General features: G+C 55.4%; 1 protein-coding gene across 1 annotated transcript in view; it reads left to right on the top strand.

Annotated features, from left to right (window-relative positions):
- Positions 1 to 5,921, top strand: part of GRM4 (glutamate metabotropic receptor 4) — a 126,373-nt gene extending 120,452 nt beyond the window's left edge. Inside the window, exon 11 of the mRNA XM_038005984.2 lies at positions 4,932 to 5,921. Coding sequence (XP_037861912.1) covers positions 4,932 to 4,981 — 50 coding nt within the window. The 3' untranslated portion in view covers positions 4,982 to 5,921. The remainder of the gene's footprint in view (positions 1 to 4,931) is intronic.
- The last annotated feature ends 7,271 nt before the right edge of the window (positions 5,922 to 13,192 follow it).

Here is a 13,192-nt window from a genome sequence, read left to right as displayed (position 1 = left end):
GCAGCGCCCTTCCAGGGATCTGTGCCCCACCCCAAGGCAGGCCACCAGGGGGCGCCTGGGCCCTGAGGGTGAGCGGGACCCCAGGATTTCCCTGTGCCCTTTCAGCCCCTCTGGGAGAAGGGGTCGTCCCAGGGGCCCTGCACACTGGCCCTTTGGTAACCTGGTGGGGTGGGAGTGGCCCTGGGCAGCTGTAACACCCAGCTTGGCTTTGTTCGGCCACCCCCTAGCAGGCACCTGAGCAATGGGGACCCGGGACATGAACTGGCCAGGACCGGTGAGTGAGGGCAGAGTGAGGCAGAGGGACCTACAGAACTGCCTAGCAGCGCTCAGGTAGCCGCCTGTCTGGGGGACTGTCTGAGGAGACCCAGCAGGAGAGGGTCATGCTTTGTGGTGGGGGAGGGCACCAGGCAGGGACCTCGGCGGCTGAGGGGCAGGCCTGCAGTCTGGAGCTGGCCAGGACAGGTCCCTTCAGGGCTGGTTACAGAGCAGTGCCACCATCTTTGCCAACTTCCCTCTTCCTCAGAGATCTAGCCTGTGCTCCTCTGTTGTGGAGAGTATACCAGCTTCTGACACCCTCCCCTCTCTGATCAACGCCCCTTATGCCTGTGTGTTCCCTTTCCCTGCCCTGTGACCTCTGGTTCTTTCCAGTCCTCCTCCTCCCCATAGAACACCAGCTTCTCCCCACCTACGACTCTGGGGTTCCCTTCAGGTGTCATGCTGGCCCCCATACAGAGCAGGGAAGGAACAGAGGGGCCCATGGGACTCCTACCTTTGGCCTTCCATGTCTACCTGGATGTGCAGAAACCCCAGATGAAGCCCTCACCAGGCCTTTCTGCCTGACTGGGGATCCTGTCCCTGCTTCAGTTTTCCTCCTTCCCGTGGAGACCTCCCTTCTCAGGTCCCAGGTCCCGTTCCCTCCAGGCCCCCCTCTGCTGCGTGCAGGAGCGGGTCTGTCAGATGCGCTTTTCCCCAGTGCTCCTGAGAGTTAGTGGGTATTAGCCTCTCCCGGAGGTGACACCCTGACCTCAAAGGGTGACACCGTGGGTGCTGTGACAGGGCAGAGGGCCCCATAAAGGGTGGGGCCCTCACAGAGAGCTCTGGTGGCTCAGTACTGGTCCTCTGCCTCTGCTCCAGCCAGTCACCTGGGAACATGGGACAATTACCCACTCCTGTCAGAGAAGGAGGGGTGTGGAGGCCTGGGGAGGGAGACCCCATATCCCCAGGCCCCTGCTTCCTGCCCAGAAGAGCCTGGGGGCCTCCAGGCTGTGGAGCAGCCCCCATGGGTCTCACTTCCAGCTGCTCTGGGGTTGGAAGGGACTGAGGGGTCTGTGGTCACCAGACCCCCTGCAGGCCTTGGCATCCTCCCCCCCTGAAAATCTTAGGGGCTTCCATGGTAGGGAAGTTAGAGGCCCCTCTCCCTACCTCCTATGTGAAGGCCAGTGGCCAGCACCCTGTGCCCCCACTGTCTCTCAGCTCAGTGACAACAGAGGCCATGGAGGCACCGGGCAGGAGCCAGGTGATTAATTCTGGGGGCAGCCGGACGGTGGGGGTGTGAGCAGGAGGAGTGGAAAGGTGTCACTCCTGTGGAACAGGGACATTTTTCACTCTGTCACTGGCAGGCTACATATCTTTAAACAAACAACAGAATAAATAATTCAGGGGCCTGATTGCAGGCAGACTGGGTGCGGAGACAAGGGGCGACAAATGGGGGATGTCAACTGGCGCCTAGCACTGCCTGGCTAATTGTTACCTGCGCCTCTGGCAACTGAAAACCAGCAGCCAGGGCCTGTGGTCAGCACCGGGTGGGCTCAGGGCCTCGGCCCATACCCCTCGGCCTTCCCCTCATACTGAGAGTGTGCCGGGAGTGTTGCTGTCCCTATCCGGTCCCCACTGCTGGAGTAATTCCAGCCCTGTCCTTCTGCCCAGCATGCTGCAGGATTTAAAGAGTGTTTCTGTTCACCTCTCGGCTGACCCCACGTGGTGTTTATTATCACCCTATCTTACAGATGAGAGAATCTCGGCTCTGAGAAGGTCAGTTTGTTAGAAGGGCCACATGGCAGGTGTCGAGATTCCCCCATAGCATTGCAGGCAGGACTGGACCCCAAGTTTCGTGACTTCTGGCCAGAGCCTTTCCCTTGGAGCCTCACTGTTAGCTCGTGGAGGCCCTGGGCAGACTCACGGCTCCCGTTTTCCAGATAGTGAGACTAAGGCTTGGGTGAAGGGCTCCCCAGCTTCTGGAACCTGTGAGCTGGGTTTTCTAGGGCAGACAGGTGGGGCATTAGAGGAGAGCAGAGGCCCTGCAGTCCTTCCTCTCCACACTTTCTCTAGTCTGCAGCTGCCCCTGCTGCCCCTCAGCTGCCCTCAGGCTTGCATCCCCTGCAGTCAATGGAGATTTTGTTGTGGCTGCTGAGAGTTTTTTTCACCTGTGAGCCAGGAGCTGCTGGGTTTTACAGGCTTGGAAGCTGAGTTTTATCAGTTCCCCCGGGGGGTGACGGAGCCCTGGGAAGCGATTCTCACCAGCCTGGCCTGCTGTGATTCACATAGCCACTGCTGCGCGTTTTCTGACCATGGGGGATAGAATGGGGTGAAGATGTTGGGGGCAGTTGGAAGCCCCCAGGAGAAGTAGTTTAGGCAAAAAGACCACTTGCTGAAGTTACAGGCAGGGAAACTGAGACCCAGCAAAGAAGGGGAAGAGCTGCCTGAGGCTCAGAGAGAGTGTGAGGCCGCCCTGCAACTAGAATCTCAGTTCCTGCCCTCAGGGTGCTGATCTGTGCCATCTCCCTCTCACACCTCCTGCCATCCCAGGCCACCTCCTGGATGCTGCCCCCCACAAACGGACCTTGACCTGTCCTGTGGTCTCTCTGCCCTCTGCCCTCTTGGTCATCCAGCACCCTGGAAGGTCATGGGTCCTTTCAGAGGTGAAGGTGGGAATTCTTCATGAGCTGTAAGGTGTCATGCTATGTTCTTTTTTTTTTTTGGATGTTGTGGCACCCTTTTCTTCCATTGGCAGCTATCCAGGTAGCACCTAAACCTTGAAACTTGCCCACCACCATCCGGCTAAGTGATTCTTCATCATCTGCTTGAATTTTTCTGTTGACAGGGAGCTCATAGGCCACTGACTCCACTCAACTCTGGCCAGGAGAAAGTTCTTCCTTTAATTGAGCTGGACTCTGACCTTCATGCCTCCCTACTGGTCCCATGGTGGACCCCTCTGCTCACCCCGTCCCCAACCAGTTTGCTTCTTCCACATGTGATAGACTGATAGTTGGACACTGAACTCCTGCCTGTGTTAGTGGGCTTCCAGTTACACCGCTGTGACAAAGAGGTCCCAGAACTGAGCAGCTCAAATCAGACAGATGTTTGTTTCTCTCTGCTGTAATAGGACATCATGGGTGGGTGGGAGTGGGGACCCAGGATCTTTCCATCTTGTTGCTCCATTGGCTCCCTGAAGATTGAGGCTAGATGACCTCAATGGTTGTTCTGCTCATGGAAGGGAAAAGAGAAGAAGCATGGGGGAAAGACCCATTTTAATTGAATGACATGGGAGCTGCACACAGTCCTTCCATGTGTATTTCATAAGGAAGAACGCAGTCAGGTAAGGCCTCACCTAGCTGCAAGGGAGGCTGGGAAACCTAGTTCTTCAGAGTCATGTGCCCAGTGAAATAGGGGAGAGAGGACTGGGGGGACAGTTTGCAGACCACCACACTTGTCCCCCAGTTTCCTGTTTGCCAGATGACCCTGGCTGAGTCTGGCAGATGTGCCTCCTTTTTGAGCCAACAGATCCCAACCAATAGTCAGGGCAGCTTTAGGACAAAGGGCAGCTGGTTTCTCCCACCCACTGCTTCTCTCCACACTTGTGGATCAGCCCCTGCCCCAGGCAGCAATACTGCCCTGATTACCACCACTGAGCCAGCTCCCAGGCCACTGAGGGAGGGACTAAACCCTGGCTGAACAGGACAAAACCAAGGGTCTGGCCAGGCCCCTCACTCCTCTGGCCTCAGTTCCTCATCTGTCAAGTTGGGTGATGCTTCATTGGCTGCCTCACTAGGCTGCTGTGGGGTCTGCACTCTGGAGGGGTGGGGGACACTCACACTGCTCATGAGAGCTGCTGGCATCACTTAGCTATTGACAGGAATGGGAGATACCCCGATATACCACCCCAGTCCCAGGGTGGAGTAAGGGACAGGGGCAGATAAGGGGGGCTCAAGACTGAGGGAGACAGGGGCACCGAGAAGTAGAAAGGGTGGATGCTCAGAGGGCCCTGGGGATCCGGGGGACTTGTGTTTCCTTGGGTGTGGGGCGGAGGGCTGAGTCAATCGCATGCCTCAGTTTCTAGCCATGCATGGCCCCACTCTGGTTTTCATTATTTATTTCCTCTGTCCCTGTTCCTCACTCTCTTCCCCTAGGCCACCGTTCTAATTTAATGTATATTCCTTACATGTGCGCATCCAAATTGCGTGTGGTTGAACTTCTGAAAGACTTCCCTTTGATAATATTTTAAGGTTATATGATGTCATAAAAAAAGGTTTCTTCTGAAGTGTGGTAGAATTAGGAGGTGGCAGGGGCCCCATGCTGGGGAGCCCCTCACACGGGAATGGGGTTTGGGGAGGGAATGCTAGAGGAAGGAGTCATCTCTAGAGTAAAGAGGGAAGAGGAAAGGCATTCCAGGCAAGCAGCCCAGTCCGGCAAAGGCGTGGAGGTGCGAAACATGGGCCCAGTCCCTGGATGAGGAGCTGGGAACAGCAGAAGCAAGCGGATGGGCCAGGCGGGGCTGGTGCAGTTTGGGGCAATGTTGATAGCTCAGCTCAGGACTGGATGCCATGACAGGTGGGGAGCTATGGTAGGTTCTTGTGCAGGGTTATGCCCGTGTGGAAGGAGAGTTTAAGAAAAGCAGCCCCTGACTCCTGGGTACCCCTGGTCTCTCCTTCCAGCGCTGGCCACCAAACAGACTTACGTCACTTACACCAACCATGCAATCTAGCGAGGCCATGGAGCTGAGCAGCAGGAGGAGCCGTGACCCTGTGGATGGTGCGTTGGGCCAGGGCCACACCCAAGGGCCCAGCTGATGTCTTGCCTGCCCGTGGGCACCCACGGACGTGGCTTGGTGCTGAGGACAACAGAGCCCCCGGCCGTCACTGCTGGCAGCCTGGGCAAGCTGGGTGAGCGACAGGAGGTCGAGGGGCCGGGGCAGTGCCAGGCTACCACAAGAACCTGCATCTTGGACCATTGCCCCTCCCGGCCCCAAACCACAGGGGCGCAGGCCGTGTGGGCCCCAGTGCTAGATCCTTCCCTCCCTTCGTCTCTGTCTGTGCTGTTAGCGACCCCTCTGTCTGTCTCCAGCCCTGTCTTTCTGTTCTCTTATCTCTTTGTTTCACCTTTTGCCTCTCTGGTGTCCCCGACTGCTTGTGCTCTCAGCCTTTTCTGTGTCTCCTTTCTGGCTCTTGCCTCTGCCTCCTTTCCCTCATCCTCTTTGTCCTCAGCTCCTCCTGCTTTCTTGGGTCCCAGCTGTGTCACTTTTCTGCCATTTTCTTTCCTGTTCTCGTCCGCTTCATTCTCGTCCAGCCATTGTTCCCCTCTCCCTGCCACCCTTCCCCAACTCACCAAACCTTACATGTTGCAAAAGAGAAAAGAGGAAAAAAAAAATCAAAACACAAAAAAGCCAAAACAAAAACAAATCTCGAGTGTGTTGCCAAGTGCTGCGTCCTCCTGGTGGCCTCTGTGTGTGTCCCTGTGGCCCGCAGCCTGCCCGCCTGCCCCGCCCGTCTGCCGTGTGTCCTGCCCGCCTGCCTGCCTGCCCCTCCTGCCGACCACACGGAGTTCAGTGCCTGGGTGTTTGGTGATGGTTATTGATGACAATGTGTAGCGCATGATTGTTTTTATACCAAGAACATTTCTAATAAAAATAAACACATGGTTTTGCACCTGGGCTCCACATCCACTGAGGGTCCCGCCATGGGACCACAGGCTCAGCCTGCAGCTGGAGGGCCTGGACCTAGAGGGAAGCGGGAAATGGGCTCTGGAGACCCAGGGCTTGGGGGCTGTGGAAACTGTTCCCTAGGCTGGGATCTAGTGTGCTGTGGAGGGGCCAGATTTCCAAGTAAAGGGCAGGGACATTGCAGGAAATTCCAGGAATCGGCACCTAGTAGTCCCCTAGTTAGGGGGGATGCTCTGTCCCCTGCCCTGCAGCCCTGGGAGGGTAACATTTCTGCCTCGCCTGTCCTCTGTCTCACACCCCTCACACCTGGGACTGCCCTTCCATCCCCGCCCCCATAACCTGCGCCTCTCTCCTTCCAGCCAGGAAGTCCTCTTCTTGAGAAGTTAACTTCCGGGCTGCCAGCACTCACAACCATCCCCTCCTGCTTCTGTTGTCTCCAGGTTCGGGTGCTAAGATGATGTGTGTCTGTCGTGGAGATCAGTGTGTTGTATGTGTCCACGTGGGCCCACAAGTGCACGGCACAGGCATGGCCGTGTGGCTGTGTTGGCTGCGTGTCTGTGTGCACGCCCAGCGCGTCCATGCACATGCGTGTCTGTCTTGTTTGAGTGTCTGGTCGTCTGTTTGGGTCCCGGTGGCTCGTGTGGATTCCTGTCTCAGGCCCATGGCAAGTGTTCACCGCAGCTGGCTTCCCTGGCAGGTTGGGCGGTGGGAAACAGGAGCACTTAGGGGCTGGGCTCTGGCTGGGGTAAATTATAGAGCCAGGGACACAATGAGGCCATAGGCAGCAGCTGGAGCCCGGGCTGCCTGTGCCTCCCCCTCCTGCCCCGCCCCTGCCTGCCCCGCCCCCAGGTCCTGCACCCCCTCCCACCTCCAGGCTAGCTGACGGCGCTGTGGAGCACAGTGGAAGGGACTGGAGGAACCCTGGGCAGGGGGCCAGGCAAGGACAGGGTATGAGGGTGTGTGTAGAGGTGGGGCTGGGACACTGAATTATGCCAGCCAGGTATCATGTCTTCTCCATCAGCCCACTCTTACTTCTGGCCTGGGCATCTCACACACCTGTGTGTGGGAAATCTCTTCTTCCCTGGGGTCTGTGTGCAGCACCTAGCAGATGCTCAGTAAGTGTCTGTGTGAGGGACGGAGACAGGAAAGGAGCGCCTCACTGATCATCTTGCAGAAGGTTCCTAAGACCTCTGCCCAGGAAGGATTCCACCCAGTGCTCCAGCCCGGTCAGGCAGAACTAGGTTGCCAAATCAAGGGTATCTACTGAAAGCTTCCAGGGCAGTGGAGGGGGGGGGGGGGGGGAGGGTGTGAGGGGTAGGGATGGGGAATGCAGAAGGGGGTACAACCAGCTCTCCCCCAGGGTGACTCTGGCAGTACCCCCAGCCTGGGCACCCTGCCCGCTCTGTGGCTTACACCCCTTCTGAAGTGATTGCTGCTCTGAGGCCCAAGGCTAGGTCCAGGGCAGGGCCTGCAGGGGTTTGATGCTCAGCCCAGGACTTGCCTAGGTCCCCCTACATCTGTGGGACCCCCATCTAGGTTCCAACGGGAGAATCACCTCTCCAAGGGGGCTGCTGCCCCTCGGCTCCCCTTGGCTCTCAGGAGGGGCCCTCAGGGCCTACCAGTCCCCTGCCAGTGGGGAGAAATAGCCCTGCCCACAGGGAGCTTCCAGTGTGGTGGAGGAGATACAGCAGACTGTGTCCCAAAGTAAAATGACTGTTAGAATGAGGTGGGTGGAGGAGGGAAGCCTTGGGTGAGTGTGACTTTGGGCATCTGAGCCTGGGGTGCAGAGGTGGGCTCTGTGGGCCTGAGGTGGACAGAAGGGAACCAGGCCCTAACAAGACTTTTGCCAGCTAGACCTGCTGCAGCGGTTGGGAGGGTGGGTGCTGCTGGGGTCCTGGATCCATCACCTAGAAGGCTCAGGCCAGTGCAGTCAGGACTGGGGCCCGTAGCTGGGCTGGGTGGGACCTGCCCTGATGCCTGTGGTGGGAGGGATGCCTGGCCCTTCACGGGTGGCTTGGCTCCTCTCCTTTGTTCTCATCCTCAATTATCAATGACCAGAGAAAGCTGCTAAGAATCTTCACAATGTTAGATTTCAACAAGATGGGGGGGGGTTCAGGGTCCCTGGCACCCTGGATAGGGTGCCAGCAGCCCCCCACAGACCTTTGCTGTGTGCAGGGAGTATGTGCTCACCCCTGCGGCCTCAGCCTCCTCAATGTCTGAACGAAAGGATTGGGCTAGCAGACATCCCACCCCACAGCACACTTTCTAACCAGCAGGGCAACTTCTAGACAATACAGACGCTGGGCTCCCCCCAGAACACTGGACCTGAACTTCTGTGGGGAGGGCTGGGCACGGGCACATTTTAAAAGCTCCCCAGCAGATGGGCCGTGCAGTCAAGTGGGCCAGGTGTGGCACCAGACTCTGGGGTTTGTGAAGTCAGGAGGGAGCAACAGTGCCCACTCGAGCTTGCCTGGGCTCAAGCCCAAGGCTGGGCTGCTGCCAGCCTGAGCAGACACCCGGGAACTTTGAGGCCAGTTGGATGCACAGGGCACTTTTGTGGAACTCCTAGGACCCTGGGGAGACCAGCCTCAGGAGCAGAGTCTCAGGTCCCTTCGGCCTCTGAGGGGCTGTTCTGAGCTCTAATGTCTTATGGTCTGCCCCTCCTATCCTTCTTTCTCAGGCCGTGGAGGCAGAGGCATAGAGCCAGGCAGGACAGAGGTCTCAGTGGGCCACATGCCAGCTGCCCCCACACTGCCTCAGCGTCCAGGCCCTCCAAGGGGTCCTGGGGAGCCCCTGAGAAGATGCTGACCCTGCCGAACGCTGGGCAGCCCGCTTTCTGACACCCTCACTGGCTCCACAGCTCCCCCTTCCCATCCCAGGTTTCCATGTGCCCACTGAACAGGGAAGGGAGACTGAGGCACTCCCCTGGCACTGAGGGCTCCTTCTGTCCTCCTGCCTGCCCTGGATGATCCTGGCTGCCCCTCAAGGCTTGACCCTGGCACTCTGAGCCTCACAGGGCTCAGACCACCACCCCCAACCCAGCACTGAATGGCACTCGGCACCAGAATCTCACTTCGGTTGGCAAAAGCAGCAATTAGCATCTAATGAGGCTTCTTGCTTTATTTTTAGGTAACCTCCAAGGCCCTGCCTGTGTAATTCAGCCCGCCATTGCTCGGCGGATAATTAAAGCATGTCACCATAATTTGCCTTTTTTTTCTATAAAGCCCCATAATTATGTTTTTATTGCGAGTGAGGGGGAGAAAGAGGGGAGGGAGAAAACAAAGAGAGGTGGAGTTGGGGCAGGAAATGGGGCTTGGCTCCTTCAGCCAGACCTCCTCCTACTCCATCCGCAGAACCAGGACCCCCGCCCCATTCTGGGTGCAGCTACCCCCTGGGACCCACCTAACTTCCAGGGCACCTCTTCCCCCTTTTCTTATAAAACCAGCCCCAGTTTGCTCCAAAGCACACAGGGCAGGGAGCAGCAGAGCTGAAGCCAAAGTGGCCAAAAGTGGATGATTCTTGAGCGGGGTGTGGGCTCATGGGAAGTCTCTGTGCTGCTCTCCTTCCTGTATATTGGAAAATTTCCATAATAAAGAGTTAAACAAAGCTCCACCCCCAGGAAAGGCTTTGCTGACTGCAGGGCAACTGGTATCTGCCCTCAGGGCACTTGTTCTTCTTTCTGACTATGAGGTGAAGGGCTGTCTTTTTGCACCAGGAGATGCATTTCTGTCATTATTTTGGTGCTGGTGAGTGGCAGTGGGTGACCCTTCCTGGAGCATCTGAAATCACTCTCTAAGTCTGCAGGCCAGCTGGAACAGGCCAGGCAGCTGCATACATGGTTTGAGGGAGCTCACTGCCCCCAAACATCTTCCCAACTCCAGCATCAGTGCCCAGAATTCTGCGGTTAAAGCCTCAGGCATGTTCTCCCAAAACACATCAACCAGCCAGCAACCATACTGGAGTTCAGCATCAAGAAACCAGTTGCCCTGAAGGTGTGGGACAGGGGACAGGTAAGTTTTGAAATATCTGGTTTTGAAATAGCTCCCCAGATTACCCGAGCTCAAGAGCAGGCCCTCCTCCACTTTCTGAATGCCCCTTCAGCCCCAGACTTCATCCTGTATTCAGAGGGCTTGCTCATAGTTTTCACCCACCGCCAGACTGTCAGCCCCCACCAGGGCAGGGCATTTCATTGCAGTGAATCTCAGGGCCTAGGACAGTACCTGGCACATAGTAGGCATACAAGAAATGTTTGCTGAATGAATAATCAGGGAGATGGGGCTGGAATGGATACTTAGAGGAGCCTGTTTAGCTGTATCCCCACCCCCTAGCACTCAGCAATATCTGAGTCTTTGCCCAAAGTTAGTTTCTTCACTTAAGCTTCCCACGGTCTTCCCCAGAGGTCTGGGGAAAGCTCGGATGTAGCACGCTTGTCATTGGGTAGAAAGTGACCCCCATCTGCCTCCTAGGATGACAGGCACGCTGGAGTGGAAATCAGGTGACCTGGATTCTAGGTAAGGCTCTGCGACCAACTTGCTGTGTGCCCTTGGGCAAGTCGCTTCCCCTCTTTGGGCCTCACTTTCTTCATCCTTAAAATCAGGGATTGAGCTCTGAGTGCTCAGAGCCTGAGTAAGCAGCCAGCGTTCCAGCAATGCAGAAAGGGGAGGCTACTGCCAAGAAGAGTCTTTTGGGGCCAGTTGCTGTGGCAACTGTGCACATACTAGGGGGTTGGGGAGGGGCTCGAGTATGCAAATCAGGCCCTTCCTTTGGCTTCCCCAGCCCAGGTTGTCTGTGCCTGGAGAAAGAGGTTTGTTAACATTTGGAGCAGTGGAGGAGGATGGAGAGCCGGTGGGGGTTGTTGGTGGAGGGGACCAGTGAGGGTGGGCCTGCCATCCCTGCACTCTGCCACTCCTTCACTGGCAGGTGAAGAAAGCATAGAATGAGGGGTAAGCTGGGTGGGGCCCCAAGGACCATCCACTGTTCCTCGTCATACACATTAACAGAAGAGGAAACTGAGGCCCAGAGAGTCAGGAGGCTTGTCTAGACTTGAAAGGCCTTGTAAAGTCCCACCTCACATCCTGATCACCCGCCCGCCCTCAATCAGGAAAGTTAGGGGAGTGCATGGTTTTCAGAGGGGCCCGTAAATGCTCTTCTCTCTGAGCTTGTAAGATGCTCTTGGGGAAGCAGGGAGAGGAGCCTGGAGGTAAGGATCTAACTTCATCCAACCCATGGAGGTGGTCAGATGCCCCGCTGAGCATAGGCAGAATCTGGGGCCATGCACAGATAAGGCCAACTGAGGAGGCAGGGCTTTAGTCTCTTGCAGGTCTCTGTGACTTGAGTACCTGAGCCTCTTAGCTCTCCAAACTTCAGTTTCCCCATCTGTGAAACAAAATAGTATCTGCTGAAAATGATTTCAAGACTACAAAATCATTGCACGACCACAGGAGATGGGGAGAGGATGTGAGCCCTACCCTTGACCTTTGGCTGCCTCACCTTCCGGAAGAGCGTGCTCTCTGCGGTCCTCCTCCCACCCGGATCCTCTCTCCTCTGTGGTTTTGGGCTTCTTTTCTTCCACCCACTCTTCAAATGCTAGGGCTCCCTCTGGGGCTTCAGGCTTGGAACTCTTCTTTCATTTCAAAAGTTTTATGGCCTCTCTCATTTAAATTCATGGCCTCAGAGCTTTCCAAATATCCCATGTCCTCCTCCTACATTTCCCCGCTTCCCTTGCAGTTGGATTGAGGCCATGTGACTGTTCTGGTCAATGACCTGTGGGTATAAATAATGCCAGTCACTTCTGGACTGAGGCTCGGGTACCTCCTCCACGTCTCTCTTCTCTTACTGTGCTGGCCTGGGAAGTCACGTGTTGAAATGGTGGCACATAAGATGGAGGGTACCTGGGTCCCTGAATCACCGGATGGAGGAGAGCTTCTGCCAACCCATGGTGAACTTTCTATAAACAAGAAATAAACTTATTTTATGCTAACATGTTGAGATTTCAGGGCTTGTTACTAAGTTATAGCTTTTTCTTTTTCTTTTTTTTTTTTGAGATGGAGTCTTGCTCTGTTGCCCAGGCTGGAATACGGTGGCACAATCTTGGTTCACTGCAACCTCCACCTCCCGGGTTCAAGCAATTCTCCTGCCTCAGCCTCCCAAGTAGCTGGCATTATGGGTGTCCACCACCATGCCTGGCTAATTTTTGTATTTTTAGTAGAGACAGGTTTCACCACGTTGGCCAGGCTGGTCTCAAACTCCTGACCTCAAGTGATCCGCCTGCCTTGGCCTCCCAAAGTGCTGGGATCACAGGCATGAGCCACTGTACCCAGCCAGTTATTTCTCTTTTTTTTGAGACGGAGCCTTGCTCTGTCTCCCAGGCTGGAGTGCAGTGGTGAGGTCTCGGCTCACTGCAAACTCCACCTCCAGGGTTCACGCCGTTCTCCTGCCTCAGCCAGTAGCTGGGATTACAGGCACCCGCCACCATGCCCGGCTCCTTCTCCTTTTTTTTTTCTTTTTCTTTTTTTCTTTTTTTTTTTTTTTGTATTTTTTGTAGAGACAGGATTTCACCATGTTAGCCAGGATGGTCTCAATCTCCTGACCTCGATCCGCCTGCCTCGGCCTCCCAAAGTGCTGTGATTACAGGCATGAGCCCAGCCCAGTTATAGTTTTTTCTATCCTAACTACTATACCATCAAACAAGTGCCAAATGTATATATATCTCCTAGCTTCCAAACCTCCCTTTGAGCACTCCACTGACTACTCAGAACTGTCTACGGTGGAACCCATAGTCTTCTCTTAAGTCTTCTTCTTCCTGTCTCCCATGATCCCTATCTTGGTGACAGCAGCCATGCAAACCAGAAACCTATGCCTTATTCTAGGCCGCCTTTCCCACCTCTCAGTCGCTAATCCCCAACATTCCCTCTACCTGCTTCCATGCCCAGGACCACCTCCTGGATTCATGCCTTCATCACCTGTCTCCCCTGGACAGCTGTCACTGTCTCCCAGCTCCTGCTGTGGCTTTCAGCCTTTATTCCTTGTATATATAGAGATGATAGATAGATAGATAGATAGATAGATAGATAGATAGATAGATAGATAGATGATAGATAGATATAGATAGATGATAGATAGATGATAGATGATGATAGATAGATAGATATAGATAGATGACAGATAGCTAGACAGATAGATGATAGATGATAGATAGATAGATATAGATAGATGATAGATAGATAGATAGATAGATAGATAGATAGATAGACAGAC

The sequence above is a fragment of the Chlorocebus sabaeus genome, chromosome 17 (assembly GCF_047675955.1).
Source record: "Chlorocebus sabaeus isolate Y175 chromosome 17, mChlSab1.0.hap1, whole genome shotgun sequence".
Classification (NCBI taxonomy): Eukaryota; Metazoa; Chordata; class Mammalia; order Primates; family Cercopithecidae; genus Chlorocebus; species Chlorocebus sabaeus.
This window is presented reverse-complemented; position numbering and strand designations above follow the sequence as displayed.